Below are 21,946 nucleotides of genomic sequence, written 5' to 3' on the forward strand. Positions count from 1 at the left end.
TTATCTGTTTGTGTGTCATTGAGTAGTGGTAAGATTTTTATTTTTTTTTTTTCGTTCACGTAAAAAATGTATATGCGTCTAAAACAAAATAATAATAAATCGTAGTTTTTCCGACTAATTATTTTATAATCTGGAATATGTTATTAGGATATTTTGTTTTAGAATATGGCATCTGGCTTAGGGCGAACAAGGTTTGGTGACAAAAACTATGAACAGACGCTTAACAAATGGTTCGATGAACTATCTGATGACGAACAAAAGGAATCTTCTGATGTGGCAGATTCAAATGATGAAACCTTCCAAGGAAATGAAATCATAGAAGACGACTCTTCTTCCACTTCCGAGCAAGAAGTTCCTTCAAATCATGAAGAAGAAGGCAGTGAGATAGAAGTGGAAACGGCGCGGCAGAGCAAAATTTGACTTCGAGCAGAGATAATTTGCAAAGTGATGATGTTACGGATGTGAGTTATAAAGGTAAAAATGATTATACTTGGAAGTCCAAAGAGCCCAATAAATCCCCAAGAACCCTCAACCATAACATAGTCATCAAATTGCCCAGTCTCAAACAAGCAGCAAATCGTTTGGGTAACAATCCTGATGTATGTGAAATTTGGAACCTTTTGTTCGACAACGAGATGCTAAATGAAGTCGTATTGCAAACAAACGAAAAACTGGAAGTAGTAAGGTCTACCCACAAAAATTCTGATACAACAAACTACAATAACACGAACCTTATTGAAGTCAGAGCTTTTATCGATTTTCTTATGCTAACATCTATATTCCGGTCAAACCATGAAAATATGTTATCATTATTCTCAGATTCGTTTACGGGTCGTCCCCTATTCAGAGCAGTCATGTCTTCCAAAATATTTGAGAAATTACTTATATGTATAAGGTTTATCCACTAGAGTCCATCGGCGTCAGCAGGATTTTGCGGCAGCAATATCTTTTCTATTGAACCGTTTCATTGATAATTCACAAAAATGTTTCAATTTGGGTCCAACAACATGCATCGACGAAATATTAATCAGTTTCCGAGGTCGATGTTCATTTAAAATATATATGCCGAACAAACCTGCGAAGTATGGTCTCAAATTACTATGTTTGACGGATGCTCGAAACTCTTATTTTTACAACGGCTAATTTACACAGGTAAAGATAGCGATGGAAAAACATTACCCGACGAAGAAAAGAATTTACAGAAACCAACACAGGCAGTTCTACGCTTAGTCAAGCCCATCGAAAAAAACAAATAAAAACATACCTGCTGATAATTGGTTTACATCTATAGAGCTGCTTCATCAGTTACGCAAAAAAGGCTTAACTTATACAGGGACACTGAAAAAAAAACAGAGAGATACCTCCAAAATTTTTACCGTCGCCTAAAAGGCCTGTTGTATCTACGTTGTATGTTTACATTTAGTTACACAGCTTTTGAGTCGTTCTGTTGCTGATACATTGCTTTATTGCAAAGAGATCTTAAAATTAGACGAATTCAAAAACTGTGAGGCGACAGCTCACTTTATTTATTTAATGAATGATGCCACTACGGGTTAAGCCCCGTTCTCAGAACAACGTCGTGTAGCGGGCGACACAGTTTGACATTTCAAACAACCAATGGGAGCTGTACTAAATTTAAAATTGACAGCTGTTTGAATTTTGTACAAATCTGATTGGTTCTTTTGTCGTGTCGCTGGCGACAGTCGCAGTTCTGAGAACGGGGCTTTATAGCGGGTTGCGACACTTAAATTACATCAACACCAGCGTTGCCAAAGTGCCAGTAATTACTGGCATTTGCCAGTAGAAAGACGTCTTGCCAGTAATTTTGCTAGTAAAGCCTTGATACCAGTAATTTGACAGTAACAGCAAATCATGATTTGCCTTTTTTTAAATTTATAAAATACGTTCAAAAAACAAAATAACTTTACCATTAAGTATTATTACCCACAGAAAGACATCGATAAAAGACGAAAACATCTCTATGGATCATTGTAAATTTATGCCCATCTCTAATATGATTGACACTTGACAGTGCGATGCTGTCAACAGTGTCCAGATGAAAGCGTTATTTACATTTACATCTTACATCTATCAATCTGTCATCATCTGTTTTGATCTTTGATCATTTCATTTTGTATTGTTTCCGGTTAATCTTGTTTTGCCCTATTGGAACATTAAAAGATGGATAAATGGTTGATAAAAAAACAAGGTTAGATCATAGTTCTGATAAATCTGTGACTGTGAACAGTTTTGACGGTAGCAACGGTTTGTATAAGCAACAGTGGCACACTTCGTGTTATGCCAATATAGAACTTGTAATTTCTGTTATTTTTGTTTAATGTGCCAGTATAGTTGGAACATTGTGGTGGTATATTTGATATATGCCAATATTGACTAAACATTTTGACGAGTTTTCTCCGTTGTACCTGTTTAGATTAAAATTGCACTCGATTTTGTTTCATGGCCCGGTTAGCCGCAATAAGTAAATTCGCAGCATAGGCATTAAACACTTTTTGTTGCATAGAAAATATGCATTAACGCTAACAGCAAATGAAAGTAGAGTCAATTTAAACAAAAAAGTTATGTGCACTCAGATGCAAAAAAACGCAACGGAGAAATTTTTGGTCAAATTTAGTGTGTTATATTTTTGTTATTTTTAGCCCTATTTTCATAATTTTTTTAGCAAGCTGTATATAATTATATCAACTTTAATTCGTAAACTCAGTGTTTTATAAACTTTAGTATTTGGCATATTATACAGGGTTAAACGAGGGGCTGTTTTTTACCTTAACTTTGTTATCACACATTGTCGGGCACTAAAAAGTGAAATTTCAGATCTATCTTCTCAACTCTTACTCTTCTGTGTGCTGCTTCCTCCTCTCAGTGAGTTGGGAACAAAATCTTTCCAGAGATCAAACGGATCCCAAAACTTTTGCCACTTTAAACAAGGCTGCAACCTTAACTTTGTTATCACACATTGTCGGGCACTAAAAAGTGAAATTTCAGATCTATCTTCTCAACTCTTACTCTTCTGTGTGCTGCTTCCTCCTCTCAGTGAGTTGGGAACAAAAATTTTCCAGAGATCAAACGGATCCCAAAACTTTTGCCACTTTAAACAAGGCTGCAAAACTACGTTGCAGTGTCAGAGCAAGGTGTAGGAAAATGGAGAATTATTGGGAGGATGTTATAGCATACCTCCGATCAGCTCCAGCTATGAGAGAATGGTTAGATACTGATGAAGAGTCCCATTCAGTCCGGGCTATATCTGATCAAGATTTAAAGGACTGGACTGATGCAGTATAAGGGGTTTAATGTACTGAATATCCTGACATTGGTCAAAAAGAGTTATGATGACTACACTAATGCTCAAAGGGTTGAAGCAGAGCAATGGACAGTGGCCTTTTCTTCTGGGGGTTTAAACAGGAGCTTTGTGTACACTAATCAGCAGAAACTCTCCCGAGATATTCATATGATGATAACTTTATTTATGGCCAGAGGGAATAATCTTGACAAGATCAAGGACAAGTCTGTAGGAAAGATGGGGGAACTAATTAGCTGCTTGGTTGAAAAGCTCTCCATTGATACAGAACACCACACTCCTAACACCTCACTGGACCCTAATTTGATCACATTGCCAAGACTATGTGCCTGTTTCCCAATTATTTCTTGTGACATCCAGGAAAAGATGGTGGCCAAGTCTGTATGCACTCTCCAGGACTTAGGGTTGGCAGGGGAGATTAGTGCAGCCATTCTGACCCCATTCTTCACCTCATGCATCCCCAGAGATGCAGTGGTGGTAGGGGATGGAAATATACATCTGCTTTTCTTTATAGTCCACATTGTAGTTGATGACACCTTACACAAGAAGAAAAGGGACTTCACCGAATTGCAGACCATGTATCAGTATTATCAGGCTGCATATGACTCACCAGCTGTACCTCATAAATCACGACTGGCCTATTGTAAATCCAAGAAACTAATCATTGTAGGAGGAAACAAATTCATTAATGCACTTCAGATTGCCCAGGTCAAAGCTGTGGATACTATAAGGAACCTACGCCCTGAGGATAAATCTCTTCATGTTGTGATTGAGACCCTGAAGAAGCTCAAGTAAAGCTGATAAATTGTTTCTTCTGACCAAGGGATTGTAAATAGACTGTAAACTGTTAACACCCTATGCAATAATTTCGTTAGAACCATGTCTCCTGAGCATTTTGTTTTTTTTTGATCATGTCAATACATTGGTTAAATTTTAAGAGCGAAATGAACTTGCCACCAACAATTTGCAATTTTTTCAAGTATCATTTCTTTTGAAGTTACTTTCAATATGACGAGGTGGCTTTGGTGATTATTGTGAACTATATACTACTATGAACTGGAGCAGCCCTGTTACTATGGAGCAACAGCCCGTCGGTTATAGCTCAAGGTACTAGCTATTGAATTTTACCAAACAAATATCGGTCGGTAACTAAAATACTTTTAAAATTCTCTAACTTTTTTTAGGTGAAATCCAGTGCGATGATGTGGAGAGTCTTCCTAATGAAATTGAACCATTAATCTCTAGAAAACTACAACAATTTTCAACATTTGTAGATAATGCGTCTTCATCAGATAATTACGAGCCAGAAGAGAGTTCTGATAGTTCCAGCTGTTCTTCGAGTTGCTCGACATGTTCAACCTCTTCAACTTCTTCAGATTGTAAACCAATTGGAAAATTTGGAAACCGACAAATAAATCAACCCGGTAAGTCTCAGAAATATGTAGAAGTTAATTTCTCAAGTATATTGTTTATTTTTTAAGGGCATCCCTTAAAAAAGACAAGAAATGAGTCGATGTGGAAGAAAAATATACACAGAAAATAACTTGGCGTAATTAGATAAGATTTATTATCTGATGAGTAATTTATTGAATTAAATGTGTATTTTTTTGGATTCAGATAAAGCAGTAGTCAAATTTACTAGATACATTATGCACAAGAATCATTTTTTTCTTCTAACACAATATTTTCTCGCTCAAATTAAACTTTATTTGAATTATATTATACAACTTACTAATTATATTAAAAACACATAAATCGTTTGTTTATGTTTATTAATTTTAATACTGTAGTTTAACGAAATAGGACCTAATTACTTTTAAAACAAGTGTTGTTTAGTACTATTGTCCTTTTTATGTAGACCTGACAGAAAACTTTTTTATTTGATTCAAATTTATTTTATACCGTTTGTGTTTCAACACAATGTTTTATTAAAGTAAGACATTATTTTGTTTAAAACAATCAAAAAACTTAGACAAGGTTCTTAGCTACCCCAGATAATGATACGGAATAATGGAGATTATATATTAGTTAGAGATAAGATTTTAGGCATTGCGTCATTTATTTCCATCTAACCATCGCAGCGTTCGCATCTTAAACGTTTAATTTGTGTTGTGAAGAAATTCGATTGTTTTACCAAATTATATATATTACAATATATAGAAACAACCAGTCTATATTAAAAAATATATAGACTTTGATTTTACTGTGTCAAATGTGTAATAAGGTAATAATGGAAAAAAAGCAAGATTATTGATTGAGTGAGACCTCGAAGAAATCATGAAAGATTTTGTGGGTAAGTAATTTCCAGTTTTATTCAGATAATTATTATAAAATTAAGACTAATGCAACATAAAACGATAAATGCAAAATTCATGAATTCTATCTTTTGGTAAATATAAATGCAGGTTACAATGGTTCAACAATAAGTACCAACAATGGTACAACATATCAATGGTTCTAATCATAAGAACATTTATAAACATAAGAAGTAAATCAATCATTTATTATTTATACACCAATCATAATATTATCAATAGCCGTCCATACAGAAATTTTCATGTTTTTTTAGATAAAATCATCCCTGTAACTCTGTATCATAATATATATATATATATATATATATATATATATATATATATATATATATATATATATATATATATATATATATATATATATATATATATATATATATATATATATATATATATATATATATATATATATATATATATATATATATATATATATATATATATATATATATATATATATATATATATATATATATATATATATATATATATATATATATATATATATATATATATATATATATATATAACTCAAAACTAAGAAGAAAATTCTTGGGGATACTTTTCTTCTTATATTTGGTTATATAATCTATATATCTCCTATATATATATATATATATATAAATCTATATAAGTTCCCAGGGATATATATATATATATATATATATATATATATATATATATATATATATATATATATATATATATATATATATATATATATATATATATATATATATATATATATATATATATATATTGTATATATTTTTTTTTTTTTTTTATCACACTGTTAGTGGTAGTTCTAGTCCATGTCCGGGCTGCTAACCAGCCAAGGGCACGACGAATATTGTCAATAAGGTGAGACAATTCTTCGAATAATTCCGACGGTACCAAGCACAACTGCTTTTTGCATCCACATTATGGTGTTGTTCGGGAGGTTTAGTTCTTTGATATGTTGGTTTGTCATTTTGTGCACAAGTCCATTGGCACTTATTATTAACGGTACTATAATCACCTTCCGCAGTTCCCAGATTACTTTTATTTCCTGAGAAAGTGCAGCGTACTTGTTTATCTTATCTGCATAGGCTTTAGCCACGTTATAATCCTGCGGTACTGAGAAGTCGATTATGATGGCGGTTTTTTCAGGTTTATTCCATATTACCATGTCGGGTTTATTATGTTCTACTCCTATATCTGTTTCTACTGTAAAGTCCCAGTATATCTTGGTAGTGTTATTCTCTAATACATTATATATATGTGGTGTTATTCTCTAATACATTATATATACATAAAATTTATATATATATATATATATATATATATATATATATATATATATATATATATATATATATATATATATATATATATATATATATATATATATATATATATATATATATATATATATATATATATATATATATATATATATATATATATATAATAAAATCCCAGATTTTCTTTCTCACTAGTCAGTATAGTTACTATATCTGCTATATATATATATATATATATATATATATATATATATATATATATATATATATATATATATATGAGAAAAAGTAGTCGGATGGGATTTATATACAAAGAATCACTTATCGCAGACTTATCAGGTTGTCCCAGACTTGCAATTCTTTGTCAAACCCTTCCGACTGCAACCCCAATAAATCCCAGATTTTCTTATATAGTAGTCAGAGAACTACTTTCTGATATATATATATATATATATATATATATATATATATATATATATATATATATATATATATATATATATATATATATATATATATATATATATATATATAGTAAATATAATAGTAAATGATTTCCAGGTGGAAAATTACTTCCTTCCCTGATCATGCAATGAATTTATTCAAATAGAATATGCAAGTCGTGGCAACTTTTCTAAAGACAACGCAATAAAGAAACTACTAAACGAGTTGACAGATGATATTTCTTCAGGTTATATTATCTATAAAGTAATAGAAGTATCCGAGATTTAATAATTTTGTATTTAATTTTTTAGGCGCTAGAGCTAACATTATAATGCAATTACTGGCCTATATTTTGTCAACAATAAGTATCCGAAAGGAAAAACCAGCAGGACGATGGAAGCTCCTTCGCTTAGAAGTTGCTGAAGGATAACCATAAACCCTGAATCTACATAAGAACTTCCTCTAAGTACGCATATGTGCTTATCTACCCTAGCAAATCCCCTTTTTTGGTTTAGTAAAAAACTTTTCTAATGTAGGTGGTAAATTAGTTCCCTCACGCTAAGATATTATATACACCAGCACGTTTATTTTGTATTTGATAAAATAAAAGTATTTACTACAACATGTAATTTTTCTAAATTAGTACTTCTTCCTATGTACCTTAGTGAATTACCTCCTCATTTTTTGATAAAACCTTTGTTTATTACACACAACTATATTTTTCATCTGTTTTCAACTACTAAATTTTCTTTTGTATAGTACATAATATTTTATTTGAAAAAACTAACGACTTCATTTCAAACACAAAAATGTTTATTAATTCTTAATAATTAATATTTTATAAATTACATAATAGGGTTATTTATATTAGGACAGAAATTCTAGTCAAAATATTTAGATACGGTAAATTAGGTTTTGTCTGTCCCGATAGTGCTTAAGTATTTTATCTAATCTATACAAGTTTTTTTTTCTGTGTAAGAAAGGACAAAAGACGCAGAGGCGAGTCATACATCGGCGCAAAAAAACATAACCAAAGCCGCACGTCCTGTGGTTCGTAAAATCAAACCATAAATGCATTGTATTTGTGAAAACCTTCGTGAAATTTACAACCAGTTTCGAAAACTGCCATCCCTAGATGATCAAAGAGTTTTCGTTATAAATCACGTCGAATAACGGTTTAAGAGCAGAGTAACAAGAAACGTCGAAAATTCTAGAAGTTTTACTTATGAGTATACGTTCACTGTTGATGGCCGAAAAAGAAAAGTCTCGTGAGTTTTTTATGGCTACTCTGAATGTCACTGACTCATTTATACGCACAGCATGTCAAAAACGATCTTCTAGTGGGGTGATTAGGGGAGATTTGTGTGGTAAACACGCTCCATTTAACCAGCTCAGAGATCAGGATGATAAATTGATTTGGGATCACATTCTGTCATTCAACGAAGCCGATCAAACAAAAATACTTTACAAATTTAATTATAATGACGAATTCGAAGTGGCAAGTATAACTAAGTCTAAAGGAAGACCAAAAAAGGTACTGTTAAATAAAGCTTAGAGCGATGAGTTACCAATTAGTGGTGCGAAGTTTGAAGACCTACAGAAAATGTGTAGCGATCTTACGTATGGTTAACCATACCAAAAAATTATCATCCATTTTATAATTCACTGAAGATCAGTCAGAGACAGATTACCTGGACCTGATGATGATGAAGAACGTGTAAATAGCGATGAAGAGGAAGATTGTTAGGAACCACCTTTTAAGTTAAAACTCGGTATTTTGACGGTTTTGACTGATTTTTGTTAAAATAGTTATTAATATTATCATAATTAAACAATTTAAAAAATGTTCTTGTTAATTTTCTTAAACCTGGCCTAACTACCTTCGTATACATTAATTTTAACGGTGCACCGCCAAAAAAATTAATATATTTTTTTAAGAACTAGGTACACGAGTACCGTGAATGTGACACATTCGGATTTTTGGCATTGCAATAGGAACACAAGCTAATCTGAATGTGGTACGTTCGCTAATATGGTTTTGTAAAATTAAGGTCTAAATCCACGAATGTGATATTTTCAAAAAAATTGACTAAAAAGAAAAAAAATAACAGGCAGGTTTTGAACAGTTTAAGTATACCCTAAGTACAAAAAAATAAGATAGATACGCCCAAAAACTGATTTTTCACAGCAAACTGAAAGTTTAAAACGCTAATATTTCAGAATCATGATTTTGCACATTCATGGTATTGGCACTGGACCGACGATATATAATTTCAGCAGGTATACTTACCCTAAGTACAAAAAAATAAGATAGATACGCCCAAAAACTGATTTTTCACAGCAAACTGAAAGTTTAAAATGCTAATATTTCAGAATCATGATTTTGCACATTCATGGTATTGGCACTGGACCGACGATATATAATTTCAGCTCGATCCATTCATAAATAGAATTTTAAAAAATCAAAAACCTCAAAAATACCGTCATTTTGGCCGCCAAAAATCCAGGTCATGCTTTGCAAAAAAATGTATTGTTATCGGGACTGAACCTACATGCCAAATTTCAATTTCCTACAATGAAAGGAAGTGATTCTAATTTAGCTTACAAGATTTGCCCCGAACAAACATACATACATACATATACTTTTATTTTCGTTATATGTAGCTGACATGGATAAGGAAATACAGTTTTCTAAATTGCAGCAATATGCAGATGATTCTCAAATTTATTGCAAAATAGATATTAATAATTTGGAACAATTTCAGTTAAATTTTAACCACGATCTGAATAAAATTAATAAATATGCTCTGGATCATAATTTGAAATTAAATGCCGGTAAACCTTGTGTCATGGTATTTGGTAGTGATATAAACAAAATTACAAATACGGCTGGTAAAATGAATATCCATATAGATAATGTTGTGATACCCATTGTTACAGAGACTAAAAATCTTAGAGTCTATTTTGATGCGAAGCTTACTTTTCAGGCACATATAACTACTAAATTAAAGGCTGCTTATATACGTTTGAAGAATTTTTCATCTCTTAAGAAATATATACCATCAAAGACTAAGTATCAATTATGTGACACACTTATTTTATCTTTATTTGATTACGGCGATGTTGTTTATGGTACATCTTATAGATTCTCTAGAAAAATCCAAATACTTCAAAACTCGTGTCTACGGTTTTCTTTTAACATTACTTTTAGAGATCATATAACGCCACATATTAAAAATTTATCTATTTTATCCATGACTAACAGACGAGAATTTCATTTAATGACATTCATTTATCGAATTTTAACTACAGAGCAGCCTCCCTATTTGTTCTCATTATTTCACTACGTTGACCATGCTCATTCGACTAGGCAAGTGCATTATTTTAAAATTCCTCAACACCGAACAGCTAACTTCCAAAAATCTTTCAGTTTCATAGCGCCACATTTGTGGAATAATATTTCTAATAACTTTAAATTTCAATCCTTTACAGATTATAAAAAACAAATTAAAAATCATTTACTAAATTCGTGAAAATTATAATATCTTTGACTGATTTGTGAGGTTCTTGTTCTTCTGATATGTGCGTCATTGGTTGCTATTCCGGATTTTACACTGTTTCGTTATGCCTCTCTGCTTATCTCCGCTCATCCCTAATAAAATTATATTTTATCTTTTTTTGTTTATTTATCTAGTTTCTGTTTATTTTTCTAATGTAATTTAATTCTATTTTATTTTTGGGGTCGCACCACCCTGGCACTTGCACTTGTGTCTTTCTATGGGTTTTTAATCGCGGTGCGATCCCTTTAGACACACATTTATTAACCTTCGTAAGACACCGTGGGGTCGCATATACCCCAGGCTTTATATTTCTGTAAACCAATTTGAAATAAAGCGCCAGACTGTGCTGCCCTCTCGTGTAAATTTAAGTTAGCATGTTATCCAGATGTCGCCCGCAGCGTTCGTTGATATTTGAGTTAGTTGACTTTTAACCGTAAGATAAAGTGTGTGTGGGATCCGCTTGACCCCAAGGTGTCTTTGACGTTACATATTTATTAGTAGTGAAAGTTGTTACTACTCTAAATAATTTCTATTTGGTGAGTACTTTTCATCAGTTTTCCTGATTGTTAGTTATTACTTGGCTATATTTCAGAAAAAAAAATAACATTATGGATCAAGCCAGCAGTTCTTTTGGCAGCAAGCGCCCTTTGACAGAAAAAGAGCTCGAGGAAGAAATGAATAAATTTCTTTTAGAAGAGGAAAACGAAGAGGATGATTTTTTTGGCGACAATTACACGGACGAGGATTCAGATTATTTGGAAGAACAGCAGGTGTCAGATAGTGTGTGTGTGTGTGAGCAGAGTGATGAAGAAATGCAAGTAGAACAGCCTCTAGAGAAAGAGCAGCAGGAATCAGGAAGTGAGTCGAGTGATGAGGATATGCAAGAAAAACAGCCTTCTACGAATAGATCTGCAATACTGAAAGGTAAAAATGGTTATGAATGGAGTACTGAACATCGTGAAAGTAGAGGAAGACGTCCAATAAGGAACATTGTGTCCATTATGCCAGGTCCTAAAGGAGAGGCTCGCGTGAAAACCCCACTTGAAGCTTGGTCACTTCTATTTGATCAAGAAATTTTGGACAAAGTTGTTCTCCATACTAACGAAGAAATTACAAGAAAGAAAAGCACTATGAACAATTTACAGTCTTACCATCGCAATACAGATTTATTAGAAATTTGTGCCTTGTTTGGACTTCTGTATTTATCTGGAGTTAAAAAGTCAGCAAATTCGAGTACTGATGAATTGTGGTCAAATAGATATGGCATGTCTTTCTTCAGGGCAACAATGTCAAAAAATCGGTTCAAATTTTTGTCACCTTGCCTACGATTTGACGACAAAGGAACCCGACAAGAGCGGCTAACGAACGATAAATTGGCACCTGTTCGAGAAATATGGGATAAATTCATTCATTCAACTGTCGCAAGCACTATACCCCCCATTCTTATTGCACAATAGATGAACAGCTGATGGGTTTTAGAGGTAGGTGCTCATTTCGAATTTATTTAGCATCCAAACCAGATAAGTATGGGATCAAAATTATTATGATGAACGACTCCCGAACTTGGTACATGGTTAACGCAATCCCGTATGTCGGAAAAGTGACAACAGAAATCGATGAACCGGTACCCACTTATTACGTTAGGAAACTATCGGAGTCGATACACGGAACAAATAGAAATATCACAGTAGATAACTGGTTTAGTTCGGTAGATCTCTTCAATAAAATGCTCACTGAATATAACCTAACTATGATTGGAACGCTAAGAAAGAATAAAAGGGAAATTCCCTCTTCTTTTCTAAATGGAAAAGATGTAGGACCATCAAAGTTTGCATTTGATAATAATAAAACACTTGTTTCATTTGTTCCTAAAAAAGGCAAAATAGTACTTCTATTATCGACAATGCACTACTCCAGTGACATCAATAACGATACAAAAAAACCTGAATTGATCATGGATTATGGAATTGATCATGCATATTCTTCAGTGCTGCTCAACTTAGCTAATAGGGACAGTGCTATGAATAGAAGACAATTTTTGCATGAACTGTCGTTTCAACTAATTGAACCATTGCTACGAGTTAGATTAGAAATACCAACACTAAATAAATCTCTCAAAACATATATTAGAGATATATTGGGTGTTTCCGAAAATCTAGAACCAGCAGCACAGGGTCAAATTTTAGCAAAACGTACAAGATGTGCTTTTTGTCCTCGAGAAAGGGATAGGAAGGCAAAAATGTTATGTGGTAAATGTAAGCTTGCCATTTGCGATACTCATCGAGCTATTGTGTGTTGTAAATGTAGTCAGTGAAAACTTTTTTTTATTTACCTATGTACTTCTTTTGTCATAAGATTTTTTTGTAGTTCCTGTATAATAAAAGTCTAAAATAAATAATGTTGGATTTAAAAATATAAGAAATAGTTGTTTTTTGTTAGATAAGGTGTTATCTAATACATACTTTATGATATATTATTTTTAACCTCCAAAACCTATAAATAGTCTGCATGGGTCTGCATGACCCCAGGGTGTCTTTCTAGTTTGAAAAATTTTGAAAAATTAACGGTATCTTACGAAGGTTAAGAATAGTAAAATTATTAATCTGTAAAACGTAATGGGGGCTTAATAAAAAAATTGAATTTGAATTTGAATATAGTTACATGCAAAGTAAGTTGAATAAAAGCTTGTAAAAATATTCTATTCTGTTCTTTTGTCAAAATACAAAATAAATCTTAAAATTGAAATCTATATTATATTCCTTTAAAAACCCATAAAATTATATACAACTCGATTTTTTGGAAAATATACAATTTTTACCCCCTTAGGTTTCCACCCCTATTTTTTAGCTTTCCCTGTCTTTTAAAAAAACCTATAAAAATATATTATTTCATATTTACAAAAAAAAATCAATCAGCCCTCCTTTTCACCCCCTTCCCCTTAACGCATTTTGCTTAAAAACAATCCGAAATAATGTCTTGTGGGTTAGATTCTATACCTACATGATACCTACCAAATATCTAGTCGATAGCTCAACTCATTCAAAATATTAAGACGTCAAAACTAACAGATCCACCGACAGACACATTTTTTATTTTGCCGAAATTGGTTTATTGGTTTAAAGGTGAGTTTACACATGCATGAATTTAGTGGCGCCAATAAAAACTGGCGCGCCAGTAAATTAAATTGTAAACATCAACTTGCATGCAATAGACCAAAAAAGTCTGCATCCTTCTGATATTACTGGCGCCAGTGGTGAAAAATTCCTATCAAATTTCAAAACTTGCAAGTGTAAACAAGTGCTTGCACGTCGGACGTCGGCATGTACTCGCCAGTTTTAGTTTGGTTTCGAATTTTGTTGATTGTCATTGTAGTTTATCTAGTTTATTATGGCTAAAAAAAGTGGTCAGCAGAACTTCAGTCAAATTTCTTGAAGGGTATGAATCTTACCCTTGTTTATGGGATGTACATAGCAATTCTTAAAAAAACAAAGATGGTCGTCAAAACGCTTACCAAAAACTTTCCGAATTAATGGATATTGAAGGCTTTGGAATTGCTGAAGTAAAAGCAAAAATACGTTCTATAAGAAATGCGCATGCCTTGGAAATAGCAAAAATTAAGAAGAGCCAACATTCGGGAGCAGGTGCAGATGAAGTGTATAAACCAAAAGTTTCATGGTTTTCAGTAGCGGACCGAATTTTGAAACACGTTGTGCAAATAAGAGAAACTCAGGCAATACAAATTAATTTATAATTTAATTATATTATATTACTGTTATATTTATTATATTAACATTTTAGTACAATAAATTGATAATAGAAAATATGGAAGAAACTGGTGAAGTGCAAGCAGATCGAGATTTATAGATAAATCCTAAAACCACAATCTGGTAAAAAAATAGCATAAGGCTGTTAGTAATAACAAATATGTATTGTTGTAGGGCTTCTCATAATAAAGAAATAGGTAGGATAGCATCGATGATAGTAATTAAGGTGAGTTTTTATTTTATAAAATAGATAAATGTACTTATATTATTTTTCTTTATAAAAGCAAGATTGAGAAGTATATAACCCCAAAGACTGTGGTTTTATCTCCTCATTTATTGGTGTACTAGTTGAAGCCTGGCGCATCCGCCACGACAGCGACATCATGAAAAAAAATACTTATTATTTTTTTTTTAATTAAATGAAAAACAAAAAATCCGGCGACGATAGTTTTTTGAAGAGCCAATTAGCTATCTTTTAGTAAAAAGCAACTTTCTAAAGCAAGTCGTTACTTCAGTAGAGACGACACAGATAAACATTAGCATTTTATATATGTAGATGATTTTAGATACTTTTGTCTTGATAAATAATAAATTAAGAGCACCTAGAATAATTGTTACATTAACACATATGTACAACTTTTTTAATAAAAAAAATAAATATAAAACAATTTTGTCATATTACTTTTATTTTTAAGAACTCAAAGTGATGGAACTTCAAAAAAACCAGGAAAAAATAAAGGAAAAATATTGTGTAAACAAAGTTGATATTAATAAACCTTTTAACAGTAAAAAACTTGAACTAACTGATATTCAAAGAAAGTGTTTTAAAAAGGTTTAGCTAGAGAGTTACTTAAAAAACAGCATGAAGAAGAGATGTATAAAGTATAAGCACAGTATAAGGTACATAGTGCAAGAAATTAAATTAAAATTGTAACACAAAAGAAATAAAAGCAAATGTGAATTGAATAACAGGTTTTCTAAGGTTCCTGTTGTAATATTAATGAATTAAGATATGAGAATTAAAAATTAAATAAACAGTTTGATTTAAAAAGTTTTATTTATTTTTTACCTACTTTAGAGCTTTATTAAGTACGTAATGGTTTTTAATTGAAGGGATTTAAGTAAAATAATTTATTTTGTATAAATTGCCGTTAAGTTATATTTTTACTCGGTAATTGTACATATTTCATCACTATTATCTTGACTTAATGCATTCTCTTCGTTCTGATGCTCAAAGAGAGGCTCCTTTTATTTTGTAACACTCCTTATAAAGTCCGGCACCAGCAACAATAGTTTTTTGCACCATTTCAATGTGTTTATTAGTGTTTATACCTCATACGTTCTAAAATGGTTATAGTCTACATACTCAGAATAGGTAAGTCTTTTCGAAATAATCTAAAATCGAATTTATTGAAATAAACGAAATCTACAATAGTAACAATGTCTTAGGTTATGTTAAGCAATTTTAATGATAAATGTAATTTTTATTTACATTCTATTTATTAATAATAATAATAATAGCCTTTATTTCCAACAGGCAATTAGAGCCCACTTACAGGAAATACAATCTAAACAATAGGTTGTTACTAAACATTAAATATCAAATTTACAAAAACCAAGAAAAAAAAATACAAAAAGAGAAAACTAAACCTAAATGAATCAATCATAATAATAACAACAATAACAAATTATTAATTATAAATTACTATTATAAACAATAGTTAACCATTAATGCCCCCCACCCACCAGTGAGACCAAATGACCCACAGAGCAGTCAAACACATCACAGTCAACGGAGACAGAGTTAAGGTTGCTACACATGGTGAAAATCGGATCCTGAAACCTAACGTTAGTTCTGGCTCGAGGAAGCGCAAAAGTGGTATTCGCTCTGGAGGCAGGTCGTGGCACCCGGAATGGTATCGTTTCCAAAAGAGTTGGGGAATCTATAAGACCATTCAGCAGTTTCCACAGGAAAGTTACTGAGTGAATGATCCTTCTCAAGGAAAGTGGTTGCACATCGAACCGAGACAACAGCTCAATGTGATCCACACCTCTAACAGGGTAAACCCCCTCCTCCCTGAACACCAGTTGCTTTAAGAAACGCCTCTGTACTGATTCAAGGGATGCAACATGACACTCATAGATTGGACACCATACCAAAGATCCATACTCCAGCCTTGACCTGACCAACGAAAAATAGAGCAGCTTGAGAGGTTCAGAACCTACGAAGAGTTTACAGTTACGAATAATAAAGCCAAGAAGTCTTGACGAACTCGCAACAATTTGATCAATATGAGTTATAAAAGTTAGTCGGTCGTCAAATACGACACCCAGATCCCTAAACGTTGTCCTTCTAGACAGTATATTGTTGGCAATACTGTAATCAAACTGCACGGGAACCTGGGTTCTATGATATGACATGACAGCATTTCGAGACGTTGAGGTTCAATCGATTCTGAGTACACCACTGGTTAATTCTATCAATATTGCTTTGCAAGAAAAGACAGTCCTCATGCCCGTCAATCTGCCAGTAGATCTTCAGATAATCGGCATAAGCCAGTTTTAAGCTGGAAATGCTTGTTAAGAGGTCATTTATGAATAAATTGAATAGTAGTGGGCCGAGATTGGACCCCTGGGGAACTCCGGAAGTTGGAGTAAATGTGTCCGAGCGGTAACCCTCGACCTCAACAAACTGAAGACGATCAATGAGATATGAGAACATGAGTGCTGTCAGTCTGTCAGAAAAAATTGAATTGACCACTTAACTTCACTAGCAAGTCTGATGATCGATTTGATCAAATGCTTTGCTGAAGTCAGTATACACCACATCAACCTGACCCCTTTCATCAAGAACTGAACTAACAACGTGTGACAAGGCACAGAGATTAGTAATACATGATCTTTTAGAATAGAAACCATGTTGGTCATTAGATATTCTGGATCTACACTGCGAGAACAAGGACTTATAAACGATAATTTCAAACAACTTGGAAAAATTACAGAGTATGGAAATAGGCCGATAATTGTCAACTCTCTGGAGGTCGTCCTTTTTATGAACCGGTAGAACTTTAGCTGATTTCCAGGCAACCGGAAAACAGCCATTCTTCAGAATTAAATTAAAGATGTGGCATAGTGGAAGGCATTGAACAAACGCGCAATCTTTTACAATGAAGCTGGGAATGCCATCCGGGCCCGCAGTCATTTTGTTCTTAAGGGATCTACTCGCTGTGATAACTTCGTCGGCGGTTATTGTTGGGGAGACATCAACAAGATCAGAGAAGGACAACGAAGGAAAAACATCGTCTGCTTGAGCAGAATTCCTATACGCACTCTGGAAAAAGTTTGCAAACGCTGATACAATTACCTCTGGGCCCCGAAATGAAGCACCAAGGGGGCCGTACATAGTGGCCGGCAGCAATGATTGACCACGTTTAGCCTTAATAAAGGACCAGAAGGACGAGGGATCAGTGGCGATGTTCGCCTCTGTACGGGTCACATAAGCTTTATAGGCTTCTCGAGCTTGAGATTTTACTAATTGGCGGAGAGAGCTATACTTGCGGAAATGATAATTAGTACGATAGAGTTTAAAGTCACGGTATGCCTTTTCTTTCTTAAAAATGGTGGTAATTAACAATTTAGAGTACCATACCGGAAATCTGCGGCGCCTGGGACGCTTCAATGGAGTTGACTCAGAAAATATAGTGTTTAGAATCCTATAGAGTTCGTCGCAACTAGCATTGACATCCGCGCACTGCAGAACAGAAGACCAGTCAGCCTCGAGCAAGGAATTATACATCAGGGGAAAATTGGCTTTCCTGAAGTTAAGGTGGGGAACACCATTCCTGGTAACCGGCAAATCGGACGAGTAAGGCAAAGTGGTACGAATCGATATATCGAGAGCGGGATGATACAGGTCCTCAGGCAAAAGCGGTACATGGCTTCTGACAACATCAGTATCGAAGTTTGCAAAAACCAAATCCAGAAGACGATCGTTGTGATTAGTTACACTGTTGCGCTGAGTGAGGCCCAATGTTTCACAGAAAGTGGTAAGAATTCTACTCTTGTTATTGGACACCTGAGAGTGGTAGGACGGAACATTGAAATCGCCAACAACGACGAGCCGGCCTGACATAAATAAATTAATTGAGGCAATTGCCTCACAAACAGTTTCAAGGTCATTAACGCTGGTGGTAGGAGGGACGTAAATTACAATTAAATAAAAAACAAAATAGCTTACAGTAATCTTACAGCCTACTAGGTCAATCACAGGCGTAGTATCAGTTATGTCGACTAGATTAATACGTTCCGGCTCCATCTTGCTGCCGACTGCCACCAGGACTCCACCACCACGGGTTGTGGGAACTCTATCCAGCTGTCTGTCAGATCTGAACACAATAAATGATTCAGGAAATAATTCGGCATCGAAAATATCAGGTTGGAGCCACGTTTCGGTAATAGTGATAATGTCGAAGCCGCACACACTGACAGAAGAGAAAAAACGATCAGTTTTAGTACGTAAGCCTCTTACATTCTGATAGCAGAGGGATAAGTGCCTAGAGGCGACATCCTTTAGTTTTTTGAGGCGATAAAAGGTTTACCACGTTCGAACTTTATCACTAGGTTTGCCTCACCATTGGATCGACGCGCTCCAGATCATCCTTCACTCTCTGCAGGTCTTCCCTCTGACCGGGACTCAGGTCAGCTTCAACGTAAATTCTTTTGGAGGAAATAAACTTAGAGCGGAGTTTTAATATATTTGCCACATCAGTGTGATTTGACAAAACAAGCTTGATGGACTTGCGACCATTACGATTGGGCCTTCCCAATTTAACAACATCGTTAACTTGCACCTGCTTACCGGTCACCGTTTGCAGAATATTGGATACCTGTGTAGCTTCAGGAATATCAGGCAATAGCTCCATATTGTACAGCATGACGTTGTTCATGCGCTTCTGACGCTCGAAAATCTCCTGCATTAAACCGCCATTATCCATACTGGGAGGGTCCGCAACGACAGTCTGTGTTGAAACCCCCTGAGCAGTGATTTTTCCATTCAAGATGTCAATCTCCGAAGAAAGTTCAGCAGACCTGGACTCAAGGTCAGCTTTAAGGGCATCACAGTAAGATTTAGTGTGATCAGCTTTCGCACTTATTAGATTACTGAGGTCTTGATTAAGCTTCTCAACCTTTTCGCCGAGGCCAAATTCCCAGACTGCAAGACGGGTAGGGCCACAAGCGCGTCGCGGATTGAGCTGCGGCAGTGAAAACAGTAGAAATTAATGACCCTGGATTGGGAAACTAGAGCTCTGATTTCGCATGACGAGATTTCCGAGCATTTACTACAGAACACTTGCTTGCAAAAGTCGCATGGAGCACCGAAGAGGTCCTTAATGTCTTTGCTTCTAGTGACGTCCTTGAAAACGCAAACCACACTACATTTCACGCACGCAGACATGATTAAATCATATAGAGTACTAAGTAATTAAGTATTAACGTTAACGGTAAAACAGCGTAGGACACGAACGAGATTAGGTATGTTCGTGCGAAAACTCCTCAATGTGGGCAACACGATAAAAAATGAACGGCTAATCACTTAAAGTAAACAAAAAAAAATCCACCATTTAACTATATTTAACGATTCTCCAGGGCCTCAAGCGCGAAAAATCGGGGACGTTGGTTTATTCACAATTAAGAAGTAATGTCAGATGAAAGCACACAATTTCCTGCACATGCACATATCAGACACGACTATAAAAATAGATTCATAACTATGAAAACAGAGTAGAATTGATGGAAATAATAATAGCGTGCCCGTTGTGTATCGTTGTTCGTGATTGACTATGTTATTTATTATATATGTATCATTTTCATTTGCCAAGGGACAGCTCCATCACCTATAAACCAATCAGCCAACTTATTTCTGATCTCTGCAGCTTTTTTAGAATAATTGCGGCTGTCGGCAACTGATCTGAAACCTCTGAGGCCTTGACTTTGAATTTCTTGTCTCCATATACCTTCTATTACTGTACCATTTTCAAAATTTTCATCGTCAACACTGTATCGTCTTATGTATCCATCAGATGTTTTTCGCAACCAGTTATATAACGCCACAAGCGGTTTTAACAAGAATGTCAGCTTTTTCGGGAGATAAAGCAATTGGTTTTTTAAATATACGAAACTGGGACACAAGCAATCCAAATGCCTTTTCTACAATACGCCGAGCACGCGAAAGTCTATAATTAAAAATTTTCTCTTTTTGTGTTAGGGGACCATGGCACAAATTACCTATAACAGATGCGAAAGAAAGCGACTGCATCGGAAACCTTTCGGCAAACCCGACACGCCTATTGAGTAGTGTAAATACACCAGTCGTTTAGTCCGGAAACCCATGCTGTGTCGTATTCGCTTGCTGGAGTGACATAGTGCGTGGTTATATGTTTCTTTTTAAAAACGCGTGTAGAATTTTTGTTGAACTTTTGAACTGTTATTTCTAAGTTCTGGTAATTTGTATATCTTATTTAAAATGGGATTTTAGAATTAGAATTTAGAATGAGTGGGAGGGGGGTTAATCACTTCGACCTTACAGATCCATTGTGTCCCCCTTTCTTGAATCATAACTCATCATACAGTCCCAGGGCTTTGACAAAAGCCAGTATCTGGGACGGTTTTATAGAGGGTAGTTCTCCATCTCCAATATCAGTCGTACCAAAATTCATGGCACGAATGGTTGTCGTCTCGGCGCACTCAGTGATGAGGTGTACTGGTGTTTCCCCATCTTTCCCACAGAATCTGCATTCGCCGTTTCTTCTTAGTTTCAATCTACTGAGGTGTCCATTGAGGAGACAGTGTCCTGTTAAAAACCCCGTGACAATCCGAAGATTGTTCTTACTCAGAAAGATCTGTGATTTTTCTTGATCATAAGCCCTCAGAAACTTCTTCGAGTGTCCTAGACCATTGCAAGATTTCCATTCCAGGTTGCGGATGGAATCTTCCAAGTTCTTGAGTTCCGCCTTGAGTTGGTTACCACTTGGAAAGCAGAACGGTTCTGGTCCAGTTAGTGGAGTGTTCTTCCTCCTTTCCTAGCTAGATTATTTGCTTTTCATTGCCTTCTATCCCTTGGTGAGCAGGCACCCAGTTAGGAGGACTTTGTTTTCTTTGCCTAATTTATTCAGCTTCTCTATGCATTCTTTGAGCAATTTCGAATTGATTGAGACTGAGTTGATCGCTTTTAACGCTGCTTGACTATCAGATAAGATGGCTA

The 21,946-nt window shown here is 34.4% G+C and overlaps 1 protein-coding gene and 1 long non-coding RNA gene across 2 annotated transcripts; both read left to right on the top strand.

Moving 5' to 3' along the window:
• Positions 1-7,485: 7,485 nt before the first annotated feature.
• On the top strand, positions 7,486-7,980 carry LOC115887096. Its single transcript, XR_004051005.1, has 2 exons — positions 7,486-7,608; positions 7,673-7,980. It is a non-coding gene; the product is annotated as an uncharacterized LOC115887096 (long non-coding RNA).
• A 4,487-nt stretch (positions 7,981-12,467) lies between these two features.
• LOC115887030 lies at positions 12,468-13,235 on the top strand. Its single transcript, XM_030906353.1, has one exon. The coding sequence runs from the start codon at positions 12,468-12,470 to the stop codon at positions 13,233-13,235; it is 768 nt and encodes a 255-aa protein (XP_030762213.1).
• The last annotated feature ends 8,711 nt before the right edge of the window (positions 13,236-21,946 follow it).

Source organism: Sitophilus oryzae, unplaced genomic scaffold, assembly GCF_002938485.1.
Source record: "Sitophilus oryzae breed Bouriz unplaced genomic scaffold, Soryzae_2.0 scaffold_551_pilon_pilon, whole genome shotgun sequence".
NCBI classification, from domain to species: domain Eukaryota; kingdom Metazoa; phylum Arthropoda; class Insecta; order Coleoptera; family Curculionidae; genus Sitophilus; species Sitophilus oryzae.